The sequence below is a fragment of the Bos taurus genome, chromosome 21, assembly GCF_002263795.3.
Source record: "Bos taurus isolate L1 Dominette 01449 registration number 42190680 breed Hereford chromosome 21, ARS-UCD2.0, whole genome shotgun sequence".
NCBI classification, from domain to species: domain Eukaryota; kingdom Metazoa; phylum Chordata; class Mammalia; order Artiodactyla; family Bovidae; genus Bos; species Bos taurus.
In genome coordinates this window covers 2,336,024-2,362,445 of record NC_037348.1, presented here as the reverse complement: position 1 = coordinate 2,362,445, position 26,422 = coordinate 2,336,024, and the positions used below count along the sequence as shown (strand labels likewise).

Here is a 26,422-nt window from a genome sequence, read left to right as displayed (position 1 = left end):
GCTAATGTTTACGTATTCTGTTGTTTAGGGAACAGACTTTGGAAATTAGAATGTAGATACCATTTGATGTATTTAATCTCTATTCCATTTCAGAATCTCAAAACTTTACAATAATTACAAATTGTACTTCTGAGACTTGGAGTTATGTTCCCTCTTGCTTGCTTCTTACCTTTTTGCAGTAGTAGTTTAATTTCCCTGTCAATGTGTCCTCAGTTTTTCCCCCTCTCTCTTTCCCTGTTAATTTTGAAAATTTTGCCGCCTACGTGTTTAAAAGCTTCTAATCTGCCTCTCTTCCCTTAGAGCCAGCAGGTTTATTTTTTGTTTTGCAAGCCTGCTCTGCCTCCTTACAGTATGACATCTGATGCTGGAGGGTCGGTCGCACTTTCAAAAATGAGTCAGCTGGTACATGGGGTTATCATCACTTTTTAGCTCTTCTGTCTGAGAGATACAAGTTTGGAAGCAATCTTGGGGTACTTACCCACAAGGCTGGTGGAAACCAGGTGTGTCACAAAGGTGATTTGTTTGCTCCCTGGGGGAGAGGGTGGAGTGAAATTTTTGCATTTGTGTCACTGCCAAGTCACTGCCACCTCCAGCATGCCCCAGGTTTTAGTTCTGATATCATTTTGTGCATAATTGAAAATGTGAATATACTGCAAAGAAGATCTAAAATAAATATTTGAGCTGCTGGACTCCTACATTTTTTTGCATTCTTTCCCTTGGACCACTGCAATGAGGGATAATTTTGAAAGTGATAAAGAAGTGAGTTTTTTAAAACTGAGAAATACGGGAAACAGATTTTTTCTTTTCTGGTGGCTCTGAGTTTAAGATTCTTTTGTTAAAAGTTGTTTGGAATTTGAAGTCTCAAGTCAGTGATAAATTTACAAATCAAGTCCTTGTAATATCAGTTTGAAAATTTAGCTTTTGACCTCTAAAAAATATTTTACCTATTCTGTGAATTTAAAGTGTTGAAATCAGTATTATGCTGATTCACCTTAATATATGTTGACTGATGCTGGTTATAAAAGTGAATAGAGTAATAGGAATTTATTTTTTTTAACATGTTGGGTAGGGTAGGCAGAATTGGTTCATGCCCCAGAATGAAAATAAAAGATTTCTTACTGTCTTAGAATTTTGAATATTTCTACTTAAAATAGCAGCAGTATATTGAAAAAGTAGAAAAAAACTGGCAACTGTTTATAGCTGAAGTCATTCATTGTTATCCACAGCAAGATTTTTAATGCCCTGGAATACAATTGACAGGTACACATGCTGCCAGTGTATTTTCAGGGAAAGCTACTTTCGTTGAAATAAGGTAATCTTGATCAGAATGGTAAATCAGACTTCAGTGTCTCAAAATTCATGAGGCTATTAGGTTTAAATTTGTATTATCTACAGCAGAGATTGGCAGACTTTTTTTTTAAAGGGCCAGGTAATAAATATTTTAGGCTTTGTGGGCCACGTGTCTGTAAGTTTCTCAGCTCTGCTCTTGTGATATAAAAGCAGCCATAGACAGTATGTAAATGAATGAGCATGCCTCTGTGCCAGAACAAGCTTATAAAAATAGGCGGCTGACCCAGGCCTTAGTTTGTCATCCCAGGCAGTAGTTTGCTGATACTTTATCTAAAGTTTGGGATCACGAATACCAGTGCATACCTTTGATATTGTGAATAACTGATACTTGGCTGTAGACGGTTTCATAGTTGTATGTTTTTATTATAAATATTTGACTTTGTAAATAATTATGATTTGTTACATTGGTTTGTATGTTGGTACCTAAATAGTGTTTAGTTTCCTTTCCTTAAAAAAATGAACTGAGTTTTTATTAGTCTAGCCCTTATGATAAATGTGTTGTATGGCAATCTGATCGGATCACTTTTTCCTCATGTTGAACTTTTAAAATTGTTAACCCATTAAATCTTGGTTTCAAATTTGTCTTCCAAAATAAAATGTTTGCTCCTTTTTTGAAATATGGAATATTTTGCTTAACTTTTCTCAATTGCATTTTACAGATCATCAGGAGAACCTCAATCTGACGACATTGAAGCTAGCCGAATGTAAGTGTAACTTGGTTGAGGCTGTGGTGTCTAAGTTGCTCTAGATTGCTTTAAATGGTATCACATTTTTTGAAAACAATTTCCAGTTAAAGAGAGTAATACTTTAGAAAGTAAATTGGAAGATAGGAATACACATGTCTCATTTTCCCTACCAAATAAATACCTCTAAATCTTGGTAACATATTACTAGATTTCTACTTCTAGACAGATAATTGCATACCCCTGGATTCTTACATATTTTTGCTCCCCTAGAAGTTTTAGTCTGTTAGTGTGAAAGACCTGGAAGCACATCATTTCATTTATGGTGGTAGAAGGATCCCAGGATGGAACATGAACATAAAGAAGTACCAGTGTACTCAGGTACCTTGATGCAATAGGGACCTAATCCACATGGCAGAAAACAGGGGTGATCAGGGAAGGCTAAGTTAAGTCTTGAAGTGAGACTGGGAGTTAGCTAGCACATGCTAGGCAGAAACATGAGCACTTACAAAGCCACATAGTAAACGTAAGAAGCAGTAGGCAGTTGAGGATTTTTAGATTATAGACTAACCGAAAGGTGGAAAGTTAAAGGAGATGAGACTGGATAAAAAGGACTAGGTGCTTGCATGCTTTGGGAACGGCCTTGGCCTGTCTCTCATAGGTATTTGGGAGTCAGTAAAGAATTTGCTAAGTAGGGTAACCTTGTTAGATATATATATTTTTAGTAACTTTGCTGGCAAGGAAACAGGATTGAAGAGAAATCATATGGTAGGAAGACCAAAATTTAGTCAATGAAAGCCTAAATAAGGGCAGTAGTATATTAGGAATTCAAGATAAACTTTTCTGGTTTAAAGAAAAGTATTTAGAAAGTGAAGTAGTTAAGACTTCAGTGATTAGTTGTGAAAATATAAGAAGTTTAAAATAACTAGAGATGGTGATTATTGAAGCAGGGCTTTAAGGTAATAAAGGTTGGAATTAAAAATATAGGTATAGGGATTTCTCTTGAATAAGAGCAAAGACCCGTATGAATGTAGAAGAGGGAGGTAAGGATGAGTGCTGGTGCTGCTGCTGCTGCTCAGTCAGTTCAGTTGTGTCTGACTCTGCGTGACCCCATAGACAGCAGCCCACCAGGCTCCTCTATCCCTGGGATTCTCCAGGCAAGAACACTGGAGTGGGTTGCCATTTTCTTCTCCAAGGATGAATATGTAATATTAAATGTATTGGTAGGTAAGAATGGGGAAGTCAAAGCCACTGTGCCTAAAGTGTCAATTTTCTTAGTAAATTAGGTCAGCTACAACACTGTGTGCTTCTGGAAGAAGTGGTTTCATTGTTGATTAAGCTTGGGACATATAGACTTAAACCTGAAAATTGTGAAAAATCCTTTAGAATGATATACATTGTGCATCTCCAAGAAGGGATTATAAAATGTATTTTTCAAACATATGTGTCCATGTAACTTAAAATTTTTTTGTGTGGTAAAATACACATTATAAAATGTCCAATTTAGTGGTAATTAGTTACATCTATATTGTTGTGCAATGATTGCCACCATCATCTCTGTAACTCTTTTCATCTTGCAAAACTGAAACTGTTGTCAGTTAAAAAAAATCACTCCCCATTCACTCTTCTCCCCAGACCCTGGCAATCACCATTCTACTTTCTTTGATTTGGACAACAATACCTCGTATACTCTGAGTGCCCACAGTATTTGTCTTTTTGTGATTGGCTTATTTTACTTACATCGCATGATATCAAGGTTCATCCATGTTGTAGTGTATGTCAGAATTTTCTTCCCTTTTAGGAACTGAATAATCTGTTGTATGTATGTAACATTTCGTTTATCCATGTATCTGCTGATGGACACCGGTTGCTTTTGTTTTAGCTATTGTGAATAATGCTGCAGTGTAAGAATACCTCTTCGAGACCCTGCTTTTATTTCTTTGGGTATATGCCCAGAAGTCAGATTGCTGGATCATATGATAGTCCTATTTTTAATTTTTTGCACAAGGAACCTTCATACTGTTTTCTAGAGTGGCTGTACCACTTTAACAGTTTGACCACATAATGCACAAAGGTTATAATTCCATACATTCTCAACATTTGTAATTTTTTTTTTTTCCTTCACTATATGCCATCCTAATGGGAGCACGGGTATTTCTCTTTATAGTTTTTTGACCATGTAACTTTTTAAGAAACATTTTAAAGTAGTTTTTGTAGAACTCAAGAGTTTGGTTAGGGGATTTGAAAAGGCTGAAAACTTGGAAAGTTCTTGGGGAAAATGGGTGAAGTGGACCAGATATTGAGAGTCTCATGCTAACAGGGTACCCAGCTAAGATTAACTTATCCATACTTGCAGTTAGACGACTTTTCTGTAGTAGCCAGAAAAAGATGCATGGTATTTCACCATTGGCTATTAGAACAGATGGGAGTGGCATGTGTGTAGAGTGTTAACATTGGAGTAGTTGAATTTACATGTCATCTGTTGGAAAGGTTGTGGTGCCAGATGAAGATGTTGGGTTGGTTATAGAACGCATGATGGGTCAAAGATAGTTTCAGTTTAAGTGAAACTCTTACAAGCATAGATGATGATGATCAGAGCCTAAGGTAGTGATTGGCTGAAACTGAGAGGAGATGAGGGACCCTCAAGTTAAGAAAGTCAAGTATTTTGGGGGCTTGAGGGTTGGGATAGATCATGCATACAGGCATTGAAGTCACAATGCCAGTGATATAACTGGGGCAAAATAGAGGCTTTAGTATATTAGTGCAATTTACCAGAAAGTTTCTAAGTATAAGTTGTGTTTGTGTTGTGCTTTTTTTTTTTCTTTCAAATGGGGGGTGGGCATTGTTTTTAATACAGTGAATAAGAAGGATAACAGTACATTTAGGGATTTGAGTTGTCTGTGGAAACGTCACTTAAAATAATTATAAGAAATGCATTTGGGGGCAAGTTAGGTTTCAGTGAAAGCTAAAAGATTGAGAAAACATTATATAAAGCAATTGAAGATATGAATGTGTTTCTGGCGATCTTGATGGAAGAGGTTAGATGGATGCATCAAGAGTAAAGAATGAAAAGGAAAGATGAGGCTTGTGTTTTGTAGTATGGCAAGAATGTGAGGTGTGGTAGGATGTTTATCATGAGGTTCCAGATGAGACTCTGGTGTTAAGTTCTGGTTGAGTTTAGCAAGGTATCATTGCTGTTGCCCATTGTAAGGTGGAGTAACTGGAAATTAGAACTAACAAAGATTTCTAAGCTTCTGGCCATAATGGTGAGACTATAGTTCTAAGTTTTCATGTCTGCCACAGTTTCTCAAATTTCTATAACTGTAGAAACCAAAACTAGGCAGTAGTTTAGTAAGATTTCTTCTACCTTAAGCTTATGTGTCTTGATTTACAAAATAGGCGATGAAGGATTCTTGTTTTTATCTAAGAATTAACTAGTGTGTTTTATTAATGGCAACATCTTATATTTATTAAAGCGTGATTCTTTTTACCACTTTGAGATATATTTGCATTTGATATCCTTTAGGGAACACCTCGAGTACATTTTAAATAATTATATAAAATTAAAGAATATGCATGGTTTTAGAAATTCTTAGTGTCACCCATTTCCTAGAGCACAGAAAAACATAGTTTTTAACAGCTGCATGCTAATTTATAGCTTAGCCTCGAAATAGAACTGACACAATAACCCAGATCTTTTTATTCAATTATATAATATACTTGGATTTTGTTTAAATTCTACATACCATATAGTAGTCTTTTTTTACATACTAATTTAGACTCTTTAATTTTCTTAATGATTTCAAAGCAGTTTTAGTAATTTCAGATTTCTTGTCTTTGGTAGTTACTCCGCAACCTTATCTCTAACACTTCGGCTATGTTTTTAGGTATATAATTAAGACTGTAAAGGGAACCAAGGGTAAGTGTATCAAGTGATTTATGGTTCAGTATTTGCAAATGCTATTTTTTTCCCTAAATGTTGGCATGACCAAGGTCTTAGTCCTCAGGCCATAGTCCTCAGGCCATTATTATCTATTATCTATAGATAAGATTTCTTCATAGGGCTTCCCTGGTAGCTCAGCTGGTAAAGAATCCACCTTCAATGCAGGAGACCCTGGTTTGATTTCCTGGGTCAGGAAGTTCCCCTGGAAAAGGGATTGGCTACCCACTCCAGTATTCTTGGGCTTCCCTGGAGGCTCAGACAGTAAAAAATCTGCCTGTAATACAGGAGACCTGAGTTGGGAGGATCCCCTGGAGGAGGGCATGACAACCCACTCCAGTATTCTTGTCTGGAGAATCCCCATGGACAGAGGAGCCTGGCAGGCTCTAGTCCATGGAGTCACAAAGAGTTGGACACCACTGAGCAACTCAGCACATAGTATACCAACCATAATGTAAATTGAAATAGCTAATTGTTATTGGATCAAAGATTGAAGTTATTAAACCCTGTTACTTATGCTCAAAACTTTTCAGAGGTCTCTCCCTCAGAGTAAAGTCCAAGGATCTACAAGGCTCTGTGCTTCCTTTCACTTTTGTGACCTTTGTATTTTCTTTTGCCCATTTTTATCCTCACTTGCTTAATGCTCTTGCCCTTAATGATTTGGTGTTCTTAAGATGTGTGCCTGTTTTCTGTGATCCTTCTCTCTGATAACCACATGGCTTCCTTTCTCCTTTGCTTTATAGCTCTCAAATGATCCTTATCAGAGAGTCCTTCCTTGACCAACTTTCTTCAAAGAATGATCATGTTCTGTCTTCCCTATTCCTTTTCCCATGCTGTATTTATCTTCATGGGATTTAATATCATTTGACTGGTTTCATATTAATTTCTTTATTGTCTGGCTCATTTAATACCAGGATGGAAGTCTAATGTTCTTTAAATGTGTTATGGTGTGTTTTTTGGCCCAGAATGTGGTCTGTTCCATGTGAGTTTGAGAAGAATGTGTAATCTGCTGTTGTTGGATGAAATATTCAAGAGATGTCAGTTGTATCCAGTTGATTGATGGTGCTCTTGAGTCCATCTGTGCCCTTAATGATTTTCTGCCTGCTCCATCTGCCCATTCCTGATAGATAGGTATTGAAGTCTCCGACTATAATAGTAGATTGCTCTAGTTTTCTTTGTAGTTCTATCATTTTTTGCCTGAAGTTATTTGATGCTCTGTTGTGCGGTGCATACACATTAAGGATTGCGATATTATCATGGAAAACTGACCCATTTCTCCTTGTGTAATGCCCCCTTTTAGCCCTGATAACTTACTTTGTTTTATTTTTAATTGGAAGATAACTGGTTTACATTGTTGTATTGGTTTCTGCCATACAAGGTGAATCAGTGGTTAAGTATATGTGAGTCCCCTCCCTCTTGAACCTCCCCAGTCCCACCCCATCCCACCCCTCTGAGTTGTCACAGAGCAGCGTGGAGTTGAGCTCGCTGTGTTACACAGCAACTTCCCACTAGCTCTCTTTTACATGTGGCAGTATGTATGTTTCAGTGCTACTCTGTTTGTCCTGCCCTCTCCCCCCTGCTGTGTCCACAGATCTGCATCTCCATTCCTGCCCTGCAAATAGGTTCATTAATAACATATTTCTAGATTTCATATATATGCTTTAATATATATTTGTTTTTCTCTTAATGACTTAATATATATTTGACTTTCTCTTAATGACTTTACTCTGTATAACAGGTTCTAGGTTCATCCACTTCACTATAACTGACTAAAATTCGTTCCTTTTTATATTTGAGTAATATTCTATTGTATATGTACCACAACTTCTTTATCCATTCATCTGTTGATAACACGGACATCTAGATTTCTTCCGTGTACTACCTATTATAAATGCTGTTGGAATGAACATTGGCGTACATGGATCTTTTTTAATTATGGTTTTCTCAGGGTATATGTGCAGTAGTGGGGTTGCTGAATCATATGGTAGTTTTACTCCTAGTTTATTAAGAAATCCTATTCTTCATAGTAGCTGTATCAATTTACATTCCTACTAATTGTGCAAGTGTTCCCTTTTCTCCACAGCCTCTCCAGCGTTGATTGTTTGAAGATGGCCATTCCAACCGCTGTGAGGTGATAACCTCCTTGTAGTTTTGATTTGCATTACTCTAAATAATGAGTGATGTTGAACATTTTTTCATGTGTTTATTGGCCATCTGTTCACCTTCTTTGGAAAAGTGTCTATTTAGATCTGCGCATTTTTTGATTTGGGTTATTTGTTTTTCTGCTATTGAGCTACATGAACTGCTTGTATATTTTGGAGATTAATCCTTTGTCAGTTATTTCATTTGCAGTTATTTTCTCCTGTTCTGAAGGTTGTCTTTTCATCTTGTTTGTGGTTTCCTTTGCTGTGCCAAAACTTTAAATTAGGTCCCATTTGTTTATTTTTGTTTTCATTTCCATTATTCTTTATTCTAGGAGGTGTGACCCTGATAGCTTTTCTTTGGAGTCTGCTCTGGCTGAAATTAATATAGCTACTCTTGCTTTCTTTTGATTATTGTTCGCATGGTATATATTTTTCCTATTTAATTTATATGTGTCTTTATATATAAAGTACAGATAATGCATAATTGGGTCTTGTTTTTTGATCCACTCTGACAATCAGTGGTGAAGAATCCACCTTTCAGTGCAGAAGACATAGGTTCGATCCCTTAGTCAGGAAGATGCCCTAGAGAAGGAAATGGCAACCCCTTCCAGTATTCTTGCCTGGGAAATCCCATGGACAGAGGATCCTGGCATACTTCAGTCCATGGGGTTGCAAAAGGGTCAGATACAACTTTGTGACTAAACAACAACAACGTATACACATACATGAGTAGATACACACACACATATGTACACATAAGTATCATAAACCAAGTACATAGTTGATATTATTTTAAACAACTTGTATGTCTTAGATTAGTTAAGATTAAGAAAAATAAAAGGTTTTCTTTTACTTTTCACTTATTTATCAGTGCTTGTCCTTCTTTATGTAAATCTGAGGTCCCAATCTGTATACTTTTCACTTATTTCTTTATCAGTACTCATCCTTTATGTAAATTTGAGGTTCCAATCTGTATCATTTTCCTTCTCTTTAGAGAATTTCTTCTAACATTCTTGGAAGGCAGGTGTGCTGACAACAAATTCCCTCAAGTTTTATTTGTCAGAGTCTTTATTTCTGCCTCACTCTTACAGAAGAATTTCACAGGGTATAGAATTCTAGGTTGGTATTTTTTTCTTTCTCCATTGCCCCCATCCCCCTTAGTACTTAATGTATTTCATTTCACTCTCCTTTCATGGTTTCTGAGGAAAAGTCAGATGTAATTCCTATGTTTGATATTTTGTAGGTAAGGAATTTTCCTCCTCTGGCTTCTTTCAGATTTTTTTTCTTTATCTTTGATTATCTGTAGTTTGAAAATGGTATCACTAAGTGTAGGGTTTTAGAGTGGGAATTTCTCCTGGTTGGTGTTTTTTGAGCTTCCTGGATCTATAGCTTGGTATCTGATAGTAATTTAAGGACATTTCTCAGTGATTGTTTCAGATATTTCTGATGGTCCTTTCTTCTTTTTCTAGTATTCCCGTTATGTGTGTGTTACACTTTTTATAGTGTCCCACAATTGTTAGTCTTTGTTCTCCTTGCTTTTCAATTTTCAAAGATTCTGATGATAATATCTAAGTTCAGAGATTCTTTTCTTAGTTGTTTCCAGTCTACTATTAAGCCCTCAAAAGACATTTAAAAATTCTGTTACAGTGTTTTTGATCTCTAGGTTTGTTTGTTTTGGTTATTTCTTAGGATATCCATCTCTGCTTACATTTACATGCTGTCTACCTTATTCACTGAAAAGATCATATGGTTTTTCCTTTTTAGTCTTACTGATATGGTGAATTACCAAGCCTGCAGTCCTGTGATAATCCAACTTGTGTGTCAGTCAGTCAATCAGTTGGGTCCAATTCTTTGTGACTCCCATGAATTGTAGCCTGCCAGGCTCCTGTCCATGTAATTCTGCAGGCAAGAACACTGGAGTGGATTGCTGTTCCCTTCTCCAGGGGATCTTCCCCACTCAGGGATTGAAGCTGCGTATTCTGCATTGCAGGCAGATTCTTTACCGTCTGAGCCACCAGAGACGCCCTGCTTTATTCATTAAAGCTTAGTAAATTATATATTAACTAGCTCTTAGTTAGTTTAAATTCCTGGTATGATAGTTCCAACATCTCTGCCATTTCTAATTCTTAAGCTTGCTCTGTGGTTGCAAATAGTGTTTTTTGCCTTTTAGTATGCCTTGTAATTTTTTCTTGATAGCTGGCATGATTTCCCAGGTAAACGGAATTGCTGTAATAGGCCATCAGTAATGTGATAGTAAGATGTAAGCGGAAAGAAAGCATTTGATAATATCCCATCAGGATAAAGTATTTTTGCCTGAGGACAGGCCTTGGTAAGAAGAGAGGGCGCTTCACTTCAGTTCAGTTCAGTTCAGTCACTCAGTCGTGTCCGACTCTGTGCGACCCCGTGAATTGCAGCACGCCAGGCCTCCCTGTCCATCACCAACTCAAATCCACGTCTATCGAGTTGGTGATGCCATCCAGCCATCTCATCCTCCGTCGTCCCCTTCTCCTCCTGCCCCCAATCCCTCCCAGCATCAGAGTCTTTTCCAGTGAGTCAACTCTTCGCATGAGGTGGCCAAAATACTGGAGTTTCAGGTTTAACATCATTCCTTCCAAAGAACACCCAGGACTGATCTTGTTTAGAATGGACTGGTTGGATCTCCTTGCAGTCCCAGGGACTCTCAAGAGGGCACTGGTATATCTTGAAATGGTTCCTTTCTCTGCCCCCCCTGCTAGAAGCATGAGAGGAGTTTCCTCAGTACTGGCTCTGAGAACCTGCTCAAGCTCCTTGGGGTAATTCTCATAAAAATTCTGGGGGCTCCCCTATGACTGGCCCCTCCCTCTATGGAGTTTTTAAGTCCAGATTTTCTTAAGGCCGAGCCTGTAGGAGTTTGTCAATTACAGTTAAGGTTTTTCTGTCCTGTCACAGGTTCCTACTTGTGGATCTCTGCTTCAGTAAACTATGACTGCCTGTATTTGCCTGTCTCTCAGTATTAGGGACATTTGGCGTTATGCTCCTCCGTCATTTAGGAATCCAAGAAGAGTTGTGGAGTCCTTTCGTCTCTTCATCTTTTTATTACTGGATTGGAGTAATTACTTTCTAGCTTGTGGAACCAGAAATCAGAAGTTGAGATGTAGCATAGATGCTCTTTTGTCTGTGGAGTGGAAGAAAAAATTTATATACAACTCCAAATTAAATATACTTATATGTGTTTAAAAATATTTTTGGATTAAATAATGTCTTGAAGTACATTCTGAAGTAAAAGATACAAAATAAAGGTGGCTCTTCTGTTTCCAGGATTCCCTCCTGGGTTCTGACACCATGTTCTTGCTGTCCAGATTGAGCCTTTGCATGCATCTTTGTGTGCCTCTGATACGCCTAAGGAACTGGGAGGTATCCTGATACCTGCCTCCCTTCGTGGTTAAGTACTAGAAAAAAATAGTTAATTGACACTGCTTTCTAGACAGTATCAGGAGAGGAAATGAAGAATCCTCACTGAATTTCTGAAATTTGCTAGGTTCTGAGAACGTAACTGTAGATAAATGGTCAAATCGTGTGTCTCAGGGAGCTTACCATGTAATTAATAGGCACTTATTATAAAGTGTACTGAAAATAGGTACAGGTTACTGTGGGAGCAGCAGTCATGATCCTGAAATGATACTAAGCTGAATCTTTAAATAGAAGGAGATATGCTTCTGGTTCATAGTAGGGATGAATGCCTCTGACTGAGTCTTCTCAGAAGGCAGAGTGAGCACAGCCCTGTTATTTTGTTGAAGTACTCCAGCGAAGCAGTTTTTGGGATCAGTGTGAATTTGCGTTTTATTATATTGTACATGTCCTTAAAAGATTTTAAGAATTGTTAGTGGGAATAATTTACAGTCCTTCTCCTAGAATACTTTGTGAGGATTAAAGGCCATAGTGGGCAAAAACCACTCACTATGTTAATGAATTTTTATTGTTTTTGTTATTTCAGCTCGTAACAGTACCTTTTACTCAGGTGCCCATCCCAGAAAACCTGTGTATTCAGCTTTTTCTATTCATTACCTCTGCATATACATCTTTTAAATGTTTCTTCCATCAGTTTCCTTTTCTTTCCTGCTACTTCTTCACTCTTTGTCTGGTCTCTAATAGTAGTCATTACCCAACTAGATTGCCTGCCTCCAGTTTTGCCAATTTTGGTCCCAGTTTACAGCATGGAATTATCATAAAGGCAGATTTGACTTAGTCATTGACTTACTTAAAACCCTTTAATGACTCCTGCTGCAGATGTTCTTATCTAGTGGTTTATGAAAAGTGTGTGAATATTCTGAAACTTCTTGCCAGATGAAGTATATGTGTATTTTTATGGGAAGAAAGTTACTGACCTTTGTTAGATTACTCCTCTGCTGGCTAAAATCTGAATTCCTTATCATGTCTTAAAAATTCTCCCATAATCTGGCCTCTCCCTGCCTTTGCTTAGTCTTTGAGTCCTTCCTTGAACTTTATGCTACTGAACTGCATCCAGTGGTCTTAAGACCTTGTTCTCAGACTCTTCTGCCTTCACTCACTCATTTCTCTCTTATCTGAAACAGTCTTCCTACCCTCTTTGTCATCTGTTCCCCAGTCATCCTTTGCAATTCATCTTGGCTAAATTGCCTCTTTTTATATTGCCATACCTCCTGAGTCCCTGTGATGTTAAAAATCTTCTGGGTTCCTTCTACCCCCCACCCCTTAAACAGTTCCCTGAAGAAAGAGCCCATAAAAAATAGCCATAAGATCTGAAATAATAGTTCTGTTTTCTCAGGCAGAGTTTGAAATATACTGAAGAAGACATTTGGAAGTAATCAGGTATTGCTAAAGCCTTGAAAGATGAAAATCTCCAAAGAGAAATACAAAAGAGAAAATGTCTAATGGCTTGTCCCTGGGGAGTATAAGCATTTCTAGAGGAAGGGAAGCATCTGAAGAACAGCCAGAGAGAAAGGAAGTCAGGAAAACAGTGTCCTGAAAGCCCATAGTCAGTAAATTCCAAAAGACCTACATTTCTTAGCAAGGTTACATAAATTTGATATGTAGTTTTAAGTTTGATATAGCCCCATTTGGCTATTTTTGCCTTTGTTGCCTGTACTTTTGGTGTCATACCAAAGAATTCATTGTCCAAATCTCATGTCCTTTAACCATTCCCTTATGTTTTCTTCTAGGAGTTTTGTAGTTTCAGCTTGTATATTTAGGTTGATCCATTTTTAGCTAACTTGTATTGTATAAACTAAGGGTCCAGCTTCATTCTTTGTGTGGGGATATTCAGTTTCCCAGCAGCACTTGAGGAGACTGTTCTTTCCACATTGTATACCTTTGGTACCTTTGTTGAAGATCATTTGACTGTTAGGTTTTAAGGGTTTATTTCTGGATTCTCTGTTATGTTCCATTGGTTTGTATGTCTTGTCTTTATACCAGTACCATGCTGTTGTGGTTACTGTAGCTTTGTAAAGATGTTTTGAAATCAGGAATTGGAAGCCTCTCGCATTGTTTTCTTTCTCAAGATTATTTTTGCTACTTGGCATACTTTGAGATTCCATATGAATTTTAGGATTGTTTTTTCCCATTTCTGAGAAAATATCATTGGGATTTTGATAGGGATTAAATTGAATCTTTAGATTTCTTTGGGTAGTATGGACCTTTTAATAGCACTTCAGTTTTGCAGTTGATGAACACAGGATACTTGTTTGTGTCTTTAGTTTCTTTCAGCAGTGTATTGTCATTTTCAGTGTACTAGTCTTTGGCCTCCTTCAGTAAGTCTGTCCATAAGAATTTTATTTTTGATGCTGGTATGGAGGGGAATATTCTCTTAAAGAATTTTATTTTTGATGCTGGTATGGAGGGGAATATTCTCTTAATTTCCTTTTCAAGTTGTTCATTGTTAGTTCATAGAAACAAAACTGATTTTTGCATCCTGCAGCTTTACCAAATTCATTTATTAGTTCTAACAGTTTGTGTGTGTGTGTGTGTGCGTGTGTGTGTGTGTGCGATCTTTATGGTTTCCTGTGGGCAGAGATAATTTTGTTTCTTCCTTTCCTATTTGGATGCTTTCTTTGGTTTTACTTATCTGAATGCACTGACTAGGATTGCCAGGAATCCTGTGTTGAAAACAAATGACGAGAGCAGGCATCCTTGCCTTGTTGGTGATCTTAGAGGGAAAGCTGTTAGTTTTTCACCATTGGGCATGATACTGACTGTGGACTTTTTATATGGCCCTTATTATGTTGAGGTAATTCCTTTTGTGTCTAGTTTGACTTTTTGTTATGAAAGGGTGTTTGTCAAATGCTTTTCTGCATCAGTTGAGATGATCATGTTATTTTTGTCCTTCATTTTGGCAGTTTGGTATATGACATTGACTGATGTTCATACGATGAAACATCCTTAACATTCCAGGAATATATCCCACCTGGTGGTGGTGTATAACTTGAAAGTGTCAGATTTTACTTCCTAGTAATTTATTGATTTTTGCAGTGGCACCCCACTCCAGTACTCTTGCCTGGAAAATCCCATGGACTGAGGAGCCTGGTAGGCTGCAGTCCATGGGGTCGTGAAGAGTTGGACAAGACTGAACAACTTCACTTTCACTTTTCACTTTCATGCGTTGGAGAAGGAAATGGCAACCCACTCCAGTGTTCTTGCCTGGAGAATCCCAGGGACGGGGGAGCCTGGTGTGCTGCCATCTATGGGGTCGCACAGAGTTGGACACGACTGAAGCGACTTAGCAGCAGCAGCATCCGTATTCATCAGGGTTATTGGTGTGTATTTTTCTTGTCTCATATGTCTCTCATTTTGGCATCAGGATTATGCTGGTCTCATAGGTAAATTTGGAAGGGTATCCTTCTCTTCATTTTTGGGGACGAGTTTGAGAAGGATTGGTGTTAATTCTTTAAATCTTTGGTAGAATTCTCCAGTGAAACTATCTTGTTCTGGACTTTTGTAGAAATATATACTCATTTTCTTTTAAGGTTATTCAGCTCATTGGTGTATCTTGTTGTTAGTGGTCTCTAAAGACGTTTTCTATTTTTGTGGCATCATCATAATTTATCTTCTTTCATCTGATTTTGAAAATTTGAGTTTTTTCTTGGTTTAGCAAATGATTTGATGATTTTCTTGAAATTCCCCCCAAACAACTGTCATTGGTTAGTTTTTCTCTTCGTCTGTGCTCTATTTCATTTCTTTGTAATCTTCATTGTTGTCCTTCTAACTTTGAATTAGTTTGTTTTTTTGGTTACTTGAGGTCTAAAATTAGGTTGTTGATTTGAAGTCTTTTCTCTTTTTTAATGTGGGTGTTTACCACTCTGAAGTTCCCATGCTTCTGCTTCGTCCCATACATTTTGGTATGCTGTATTTCATAGTTGTTTCTTTCAAGGTATTCTGTAATTTTTTTTTTTTCTTTCTGATTTCTTCTTTGACCCATTGGTTGTTCAGACTATGTTGTTTAGTTTCCATAGTGGCTAGTTTCAAGTTTTCCTTTTAATTGTGATTTTTTATTTCATTCTGTTGCAGTTGGGAAGGACACAGTATGATCACCGTTTTCTGAAATTTTGCTAAGATTGTTTTGTGGCGTGGCATGTGCTCTTTCCTGGAAAACGTCTCATGTGCAATTGAGGAATTGGAGGTTCTGCTGTTGTTTTGTGCAACGTCTTTTATTTGATTGTTAGGTCCATTTGTTCTATTATAGTGTTCAAGTCCTTTGTCTCCCAAATGATTTTGTCAGGTAGATATATATATAAATATATATATGGAAAGTGAGGTACTAAAATGTCCTACTATAATTGTTACTGTTTCTTCCTTCCATCAGTCAATGTTTCCTTAATTTATTTCAGTGCTCTGCGTGTATATTTTTAGTTGTATCTTTCTGGTGAATTGATCATTTTTTAAAAACTACATGTTATGTCCGTTGTTTCTTAATGACAGTTTTTAACTTATAGGTCTTTATTTTCTCATATATTATCTGCCTTCTTTCAGTTATCACTTGCATAGTATGTTTTTTCTTTATTTCACTTTCAACTTGTGTATGTATGTCCTTGTATCTGTAAAGTAACTCTTTTGTATACAGCATTTAGTTGGTGTCTTGCTGATAGTGTTCTTGACGCCAGTTGTCATTGTATCTCACTGTGCACACTGCTTATTGAACCCATGGTAGACAAGGCACAAGTGGGGAAACTGGAAGAAAACTCAAGGAGCCATAGGAATTGCGGACCCATTTATTCTTTATTCTTGTCTGGCTGGCACAGCAGCCGTAGCAGCAGAACTGCTATACTCTCCTCTTGTGGCTGGTCCTACGGGCACAGCCGTGACGCAGCAGTAATGCTGCCGCTTTCTAGGTGGAGCTTACAAGTGCCAACAGCACAAAGTAGCCTGTGACCAAGCAGTGCCTCGTGACACTCATGCATAGTGCGATCAGTGATCTCAGCTGCCGCGCACTCACTGTTTACAAAACTTGGGGCAAGAGAGCCTGAACATGCTGTCTTGGCTAATTTACTCTCTTCCCTACGGTTGGGTTTTTTTTTTTTTTTTTTTTTTAACTTAGTAACCCATTTAGCTGTTCTGTATCTTTTGATTAGGAGTTTAATTCATTAATATTTAAAGTACTGATAGGAAAGAAAGAATTTATTATTGCCATCATGCTAATTGTTTTTTGTATATCGTATAATTATTTTTTCCCTTTTTTCCTGTGAGATGTCTTCCTTTGTGTTTTTTTTTCTTATAGTGACATGCTTTGATTCCTTTCTTTGTGCGTCTTTTATAAGTATTTTCTTTGTGTTTGTGTGCTAAGTCATTTTGATTCTGTCTGACTCTTTGTGACCCCATGGACTGTAGCCTGCCAGGCTCCTCTGTGCATGGAATTTTCCAGGCAAGAATACTGGAGTGGGTAGCCATTCCCTTCTCCAGGGGATCTTCCCCACCCAGGGATTGAACCTGTGTTTCCTGTGGCTGCTATTACAGGCAGCTTCTTTACCACTGAGTCACTGGGGGAGCTGGTGTTTACCATTGTGTTCATCACGGTGATTACATAACATCTTTCAGTAGTAGTGATGTATTTTAAACAAATAATTATTTCAGTTGGATACAAAAACTTGATATGTTTTTCCTTTTTGTTATGACATAAATCACACCTTTTTGTATTTCCTATCCATTAACATATAGCTGAGTTTTAAAAAAATACTTATTTATTTATTTGACTGTGTCAAGTGCTAGCTACAGCACTCAGAATGTTTGTTGCATCGTGTTGGATCTTTTGTTGTGGTTCATGGACTCTCTAGTTGTGATGCGTGGGCTTAGTAGTGGCGGCACAAGAACTTAGTTGCTTGGCAACAGCTGGAATCTTAGTTTCCTAACCAGGGTTGAATCTGTGTCCTCTGTCTTGTCAGGTGGTTTCCTAACCACTGGACTGCCAGAGAAGCCCTTAGAGTTGAGTTTTTTTTTTTTTAATGTTGCTCTGTTTTAACTCTACCTGAATATAAAGTGATATACTCATCACCATTGCAGTATTACAGGATTCTATGTTTGTCTATAAATTTACCTTTACCAGAAGGCTTTATATTTTCAGATGCTGTTTTATTGTGTATCCTTTTGCATTTCTTGTAAGGCAGGTTTAATGGGGATGAACTAGCTCAGCTTTTTTTTTTATGCTACAAGGTCTTTATATCTCCTTTGCATTTAAAGTCAGTTTTGCCAAATAATAGTGTTTTTAGTTGGAAGTTACTTATCTCCAGCACTGTGAATATGTCATCCTACTCCTTTCTGGCCTGCAAAGATTTCTGCTGATAAGTTTATTTATAGTCTTATGATAGCTTCCTTGTGTGTGACCAGTTGTTTCTGTTTGGTTGCTTTCAGGATTCTTTATTTTTTATTTTGCATCTTACTATGTGCCTCTTTGCTGCTGCTGCTAAGTCGCTTCAGTTGTGTCCGACTCTGTGCGACCCCATAGATGGCAACCCATCAGGCTCCCCTGTCTCTGGGATTCTCCAGGCAAGAACACTGGAGTGGGTTGCCATTTCCTTCTCCAATGCATCAAAGTGAAAAGTCAAAGTGAAGTCGCTCAGTCGTGTCCGACTCTTCATCCTAATTGGAGTCCTTTGAGCCTCTTAAAATTAGATGTCCGTTTTCTTCCTCAGATTTGGGAAGCATTTGGCTATTAGTTTTTCATTTAGCTTGCTTCATTCTCTCTTCTCTAGCTGGTATTCCCCAGTGCATGTGTTGGTCAGCTTGATGATATTCTATCCCGTAAGTCCCTTTGACTTTCTTCACTTTTCTTCTTTTTGTTTTTTTTTTGCTTTTTTTCATTCTGACTCAGGAATTTCAAAGACTCACCCGTAAAGTTCATTGATTTTTTTTTTTTTTTTTCTTCTGCTTGATCAAATCTGCCATTGATCCCCTCTTGTGAATTTTTCAATTCAGTTATTATATTCTTCAGCTCTAGAATTTTTTTTGGTTCTTTTTTTGTCTTGTCTTTTTGTTGATGTTCTCATTTTGTTCATGCATCATGATTTCATCTAGTTTTTTATTTATGTTCTGTTGTACTTTGTTTCCTAATGGCAATTATACTGAATTTTTTTGTCATTTTAATTTGTAGAACTCTTATTTGTTTAAGGTCATTTTCTAGAACTTTATTTTGTTCATTTGACTGGGTCATGATTCTGTTTTTTGTGTGTCTTGTTGTTGTGGATTTTGCATTTAGAAAACACCTTCTCTCCCATTCTTCATGGACTGGCTTCGTAGAGGAGAGGATCACATCATTCGGCGTAGCTAGAGAATCTTGGTACCTCTAAAATCTTTTAGGGGGTGCTTTTTCTCTGGACTTGTCCTTGTAATTTCTCAATTGAAGGGGTTTATTATTGGTTGTTTTTTTCAAGAGTGTATAGTCTTTTGCCCTCTCTTGTGTCTTTCTGTCTCATTTAAGGTTCTCTGGGTCTACAGCAAGCCAGAGACCTGCCATTTGTTTTCCCTTAGCATCCAGTGTATGCTGGGTCCAGTTCTCTGAGTTAGGCTAGACAGAAACTAGTCCCTTATACAGCCCCTAGAAAAACTGGAATGTTGGACATAATTCTCTCTCTCTCTCTCTCTCTTTTTTTTTTCCCCCTTATCAAGGGTGATGCTGTAAGTTAGGCTTTTCATCACTATTGTGAACTGTGCTACTTGGGGAGAGGTTGAGGCAGTTGATATGGAATAACTTTTCTTACACATTTCTGGCTGGTTTAGTCTTTGAGTTTGCTGGGGGTACCTGCAGCTTTCTAACTGGTTTCAGAGCTCTCAAAAAAGTTTTGGCATCACATATAAGTCAGAGTTTCTGTGTGAGAATCTGGTGCTTCCTTTTTCTCTATTCTGCTGACTCAATTCTGGTTAGCTGGTTAGTTTTTTATCTTTTTTCAGATAATTTAGTAGTTGTACAGTTCAGTTAATGGAGAAATATACCTATGGGTTCATTTATCATCTATACAAAACTAACTTTGATACATATTAAATAATCTTTAGTATAAATTAAAATATCTGTCTTAATAATTTTTTCACCCTAACATTGAAAGAACTCTAGGTGTTTTCTCAGCAGTGTATATTAAATTCTATTAAGTTTTTAAATAACTCCAAGGTTTTCTGAGCTCCCTAACAAAAAGATTATTTTATAGGTGATCTAGCTATCTAAATTGCAAAATAGCCAGCCAGCCAGATCTTTATCACAGAAATTACAGCATATTGCCTGATCCATGGTAGACACTCAAGTGTATAATTAGTCATGGGACAAGTTTTGTCTTGATTGTCTTTGAATCAGAAATAGAAATCAAAGATCGTATTTCATGATCATCACAGAGAATTAGTAGTTGCTCTGCAGCAGTGCCAGCATGTGCTTTGTATTCCTTTCCTTTTCAGATCTTAATTGGAGGGAGATGGATGGATATATTTTATTGTTTGTGTGTTATACTTCACTCTAAAATGTCACGCTGTTTAAAAAAACCAAAAGGTTTTTTAAGATGAGTAATTTTATATAAGTTTATTCTACAGTTTCTGTGTATACTGTGTAAGAAACTATTTAGGCAGTGAGATTATAAACCTCAGAAAAGAGTACTCAGGAGTTATTGTTGAATATATTTCTAAAGTAAAATATACCAATTTAAGTAAAAACTTTTTGGTGAAAACTATATCTTATTCTGTAGTTAATGGTTTGTTGTTTGGATCATGGTAATAATGAGTTCATGATTCAAATAATTTAATAATTCATTCAGGTCCATTGTAACAGACACTACCTTAAACCTGATCATAGCTGTGTCACAGTTGTTTTTTCATTGGATCTGTTTCTATAAGGCCTACTAATATCTAGGATAACATTGGTCATTCTTAAAATTTTTTTATGTTAAGTAAAACTTTGGGAAAGGGGATGGCACATTTACAGAGGTAATATCTTAAAAGAAACAAAGGTGTTCTGCTTACTTTGATGCTAGTAAACAGTGGTTACTAGCTTTATAGACTGATGATACAAGTCTTGGGCCCTTTGTGTTTTATCTCTGACGTCTTGATTCCTCACATCATCATTTGATTTTATTTTCAGTTATAGTCCTTAGACTTAACATTCACATGTTCTTTTGATCTTTGCCTTTTTATCGCCTTTCATTATTCTGTACTTTGTCCACCAGTAGTTTTTAGGTTGCAGTCACAGTACTGATTCTTTTAAGCTCTATCATTCCTTTTAATTTTAATTCCAGTCTTGTTTGCTCATTGTTCACTGATACATCTTCACTTTCTGACAGTTGTTGTTGTTGTTTTTTTTTTTTTTTTACCGGTCACACCATGCAGCATGCTGAATCTTAGTTCCCCAACCAGGGATCAAATACACGCCCCCTGCATTGGGAGTGTGGAGTCTTAACCACTCAGGGACGTCCCCTGATAGTTGCTGTTTATTTCATTGCCTTTGTTCTTGTATTCATTGTTTATTTTCCAGCTTCCTATTAAGTTCAATTTAAGATCATTTTCAACTTTCATGTTATATTGCTGGCAGTTGTTTCAGTGGTTCTGATGTCAGTGGTTTGCTGTTGGTACAGGAACATTAGCATACTTTCCTCGTATTTGTTTCCTTAATAGACAAATTAAGTTGTTGTACATAATGTGATCAGAGTATAACTCTTATTATTATAGGGTTTTTTGGGTTTTTTTGTTTCTGTTAAATACTGGACTGTTCCAAAAACTGAGTCAGCAAATGTGGTATTTGTGTCATTGATGGTGATGGTTTTCCTTTTCCTTCATTGATGGCTGAAACCATTCCCTCTGCTGTTTATTTGATCTGTTCTCTAAAAAAGTTGCAATATGGCAACAGTATTTTCCCTGCATGATTTATTTTAAAAATTTACAAACAAGCAGATAAGTTGATGCCATGTGCCCGTCATCTTTGTTGTTGCTCAGTCATGGCTGACTCTTTGTGACCCCATGAGCTGTAGCATGCCAGGTTTCCCTGTCCTTCACCATTTCCCAGAGGTTGTTCAAATTCATGTCCATTGAGTCAGTGGTGCCATCCAACCATCTTATCTTCTGTCTTCCCCTTCTCCTCCTGCCTTCAATCTTTCCCAACATCAGGGTCTTTTCCAGTGAGTCAGTTCTTCGCATCAGGTGGCCAAATTATTGGAGCTTCAGCATCAGTCCTTCCAATGATTATTCAGGACTGATTTCCTTTAGGATTGACTGGTTGGATCTCCTTGCAGTCCAAGGAATTCTCAAGAGTCTCCTCCAACACCACAGTTCAAAAGCATCAATTCTTTGGTGCTCAGGTTTCTTTATAGTCCAACTCTCACATCCATACATGACTACTGGAAAAACCATATCTTTGACCATATGGACCTTTGTTGGCAAAGTAATATCTTTGCTTTTTAATATGCTGTCTAGGTTGGTCATAGCTTTCCTTCCAAGGAGCAAGAGTCTTTTAATTTCATGGCCGCAGTCACCATCTGCAGTGATTTTGGAGCCCAGAAAAATAAAGTCAGCCACTGTGTCCACTGTTTCCCCATCTATTTGCCATGAAGTGATGGGACCATACGCCATGATCTTGAATGTTGAGCTTTAAGCCAACTTTTTCACTCTCCTCTTTCACTTTCATCAAGAGGCTTTTTAGTTCCTCTTTGCTTTCTTCCATAAGAGTGGTGTCATCTGCTTATCTGAGGTTATTGATATTTCTCCTTGCAGTCTTGTTTCCAGCTTGTGCTTCATCCAGCCCAGTATTCCACATGATGTACTCTGCATATAAGTTAAATAAACGTGGTAACAATATGCAGTCTTGATGTACTTCTTTGCCTATTTGTAACCAATCCATTTGTTCCGTGTCTGTTTCTAACTGTTGCTTCTTGACCTGCATACAGGTTTCTCAGGAGGCAGGTAAGGTGGTCTGATAGTCCCATCTCTTGAAGAATTTTCCACAGTTTGCTGTGATCCACATAGTCAAAGGCTTTAGCATAATCAGTGAAGCAGAAGTAGATGTTTTTCTGGAACTCTGTTGTGATCCAACAGATGTTGGCAATTGGATCTCTGGTTCCTCTGGCTTTTCTAAATCCAGCTTGAACATCTGCAGGTTCTTGGTTCATGTACTGTTGAAGCCTTGCTTGGAGCATTTTGAGCACTGCTTTGCTAGCATGTGAGATGCGTGCAGTTGTGTGGTAGTTTGAACGTTCTTTGGCTTTGCCTTTCTTTGCAATTTGGAATGGAAACTGACCTTTTCCAGTCCTGTGGCCACTGCTGAGTTTTTCAAATTTGCTGGCATGTTGAGTGCAGCACTTTCACAGCATCATCTTTTAGGATTTGAAGTAACTCAGCTGGACTTTCATCACCTCTACTAGAATTTTTCATCTCATTTGTCATCTAGATTCTGTTTTTATTATTTACATTGCTTTGTCACATATCTATCCCTCTACTTTTATTCATCAATCCATCTTTTTTATCCCCATACATTTCAGTCACTGACATCCCTTTCCCTGAAGGTGAAACCATTCTTAAAAAGATTTCTGCCACGTTTTCTAGAGTAACTTGCCCTCCACATACGATTTATTCCATAGAACATTTACTTGTAGGACTGTCTTACTGATTCATAGAAATAAGGTAAGTCAGTGGGAAGTACTGTTTTAAATGTGTTAAGTAATGTCAAGAGTCAAGATCATTGAGAGCACTCTCACTAGATGGTTTCACAGGATTTGATAAGAAAAAGTACCTTTAATAAAAAGTCAGTATGTTATAAAGTACTTGGTTTCTTTTTTTTTTGCATAAAATAAAAGTAAGATGTAAGGAAATTATAGAAAGTAAGCCAGAACCCATCTTGAGATAGTTTTGAATGACCTATAATGTGTCACTGAAGGAACCAATAGGGAAAAGACCTTTCTTCATATCTTTCCTGTTTTCTTATTTTCTTCCTCCTCTTTCTCTCTCCTTGTCCCTTCTTTATCTTTCCTTTCCTCCCTCCCTCTTTTCTTCACATTTGAGGGAGTTATGCATTTTATTGCACTGATTTGCTGATTGAACAGAGTGAGGAGGTCACGTGATTGGATGGAAGCATCACTGGAGGGCACAATCTCTAAATTAAGAGTTGGGAAATTGTTTCTCTCATGGCCTGGTGGTATTTATTTTAGGATCTGCAGGCTAGACTGTACAATCTCTGAAAACTACTCGGCTGTGCTGCTTTAGTGTGCAAACAGCAGTAGGCAACATGTAAATCAATGAGCATGGTTATGTTCTAAGTAAGACTTTGTGGATGCTAAAATTTGAACTTCATGTAATTTTACATGTCACACGATTTAATTTTTTTAACTGACTTTCTCAACCATTTAAAATTTAGTAACAATTCTTAGTCTACAAAGCTTTTTAAAAAAAGCAGGTGACAGATTTGGTCCGTGATCTTTGAATTGGTAACTCTTTGTGTATAGGGATTAATCTTGTACAGGTTATTTACCAAAATGTCATTATTAGCATACACATTTCCCAATGTCAAGACCTTTTTTTTTTTTTTTAATATGCTCTTAATTAGATGGGGATACAGAATTCTGTACAGCTAATTCCAGGTGTCAGTGAAGTGAGGGAAGAAGAAAAATACTTGATATGGTTGATCCCACTGATAACATGGAGATTCTGGCTTGGCCTTTCAGTCTTGTCTCATCAGTCTAGCTGCTGTTTCTAAGTCTTGGGGCAGAGAAGCGGCTCAAATAGAGGGGCCTACTCCTAAATATCTTCTTAATGGTATTAAACGCCCAAGGTTTGGAGTCAAACCTAGATTCAGATCTCTTATAAGATGGGTGACTAGTTATGTAACTCCTCTGAGCATAATACAGACTTTTAGGATGGTAGTAACAATTAAAACAATAATGGTGGCTAACACTTTTGGCTAACACTTTGTGCTTAAACTGTGTGCTATGCAGTGTTCTAAGGACTTTTTATACATATAGTAACTCATTCAGTTCTCTCACAACCATAATAATTGTATATACCATCATTTTTAAAATGAGGAAACTGAGACACAGGAGATTTTAAAAAACGTATTCAGGGTCACATAGTTACTAAGTGGCAGAGCCATCATGTGAACTTGGACAGTCTGGCCTGAGTGTGAGCTTTTAACTTACAGGGTTTACTATCTTCCAAAGTGAGAGTATCTGTAAAATGCCTAACATGTAGGTCTTCAAAAAATAGATATGTTTACTTTGCTGAATAGAGTGCTACCTGTTCCTCAAGAAGCTTGTGTTCTTGTGTGATGCCAGATATTCCATAAATATGAGATTCAAATTATGGCTTTTCAGAATGCATTTTACTTTTTTCAGTTACATACTATTTATAGGATATTTTTTTCCATATAAGTTTTTTAGTACTACTATTGTTAAGAATTGAAATTGAAATGTATCACCTTCTGTAAGGCAGTATGGTCGACTTAGACTCTGAAGCTGGAAGGCCTCTGGACTCCTGTTTTTATCCAAGTTCTGCAGTTACCTTTGTGTGACCTTGGATACATGGTTTGACTCTGTGTCCCTTTTTGGCTGTAGACTGATGATAATCCTCAGAGTCATGGAACTCAGCTGAGATAACCTGTGTTACGGTGCCTAGCAGTGTGTCCAGTATGATACCAGCTATTCAATAAATGCTAGTACTTTGCTCACCTCCCTGTTATAGGGAGCCTTAAAGATTGGAAACTGAGGCCCAATAGTACAGCTGCTTTGAGACTTAGAGCCAGTTTTCTGACTTCTCAGTCTTGTTCTGTTTTTGGTGTTCACACTTGTTTATGCATTACATTAAAAAGAATTATGTATATGACTTTTTTTTTTTTTAAGGACAAAACCCAACATTCTTACTAAAAATAGCTAAATTATTTTTGGTATTTTGAACTTTGAAACTAATCTTTAAAAAATCATATTGATAATTTAGTAAACCTGGAAGCCATTCAAATCACATATATGAAGTTTTAAGACCACTAACATTTCCCCTTTCATATGCATTAATTTTAATAAAGTACTGTTATAGAAAAAATAACTTCCAAGCAACATGATAGAATAATTTTAAAAACCCATCCAATCACATTCAGAGAAATGGCTATTAACACTTTGAAATAAAAAAGGCTAATTATGACAGTACTTTGTAACTGACTTTTACAATTAAAATATCAATTAATGTTATCTATGCTAAATTCAGATCTTGATAATTTTTATTTGTTCCATTGTGTGGATGGATGGTTATCAGTTCTTTTTAGCAATCTCCTATTTTTATGGTATGTCAGTTTTTTCCCAGGCTTTATAGAAACATCGTATTTTGCAAAACTGTCCTATTTCACCAAAAATGGGATCTTTGGTTCATATGGTTGATCCTCGTATTCATTTTTAAGACTTTTGATGTATGTTAATAATTTTCTGCCAGAAAGAAAATGCGTATTTATTTATATTCTCACAAGGGAAAGCTATTGCATTTTTGAAGAAGCAGCAATATGTGGCATAAATCTTATAGATCCTTTTTTTCTCTTTACATGTTGTCACTTTAATATTTTGCACAGTAATATATTTGGAATAATATTTTAATTTTCAGGAGTGGAATTATTTATAACTGCATATAATAATATATCTCAAGTGATGTTCATGCAGTTTTTAAGAGCATTTTGTGGGTTTTTCTTTTTTCCTCTATTTGCATGTAGTAAGTGGTAAATTTGCATGGAACATCTGAAAAACAGAGCGGCAGAATGAATTGAATGTGTTTATTACTGTTTGTCACTTAACTTGATAGTTTAGAGACAAAGTCCTACTTTTGAGAGAAAATTGAAGTTACTAATGTGTCCCTTATTTGTCTTCTTGTGAGTT

General features: G+C 36.9%; 1 protein-coding gene across 5 annotated transcripts in view; it reads left to right on the top strand.

The window, feature by feature from the left end:
- Positions 1-26,422, top strand: part of UBE3A (ubiquitin protein ligase E3A) — a 96,429-nt gene that overhangs the window by 36,832 nt on the left and 33,175 nt on the right. For 3 of the 5 annotated variants that reach the window (XM_005221700.5, XM_010816882.4, NM_001098462.1), the window contains 1 exon segment: positions 2,010-2,054. The exons of 1 other annotated variant lie outside the window; for it this stretch is intronic. In XM_005221700.5, coding sequence (XP_005221757.1) covers positions 2,010-2,054 — 45 coding nt within the window. 5 annotated transcript variants of the gene reach the window in all.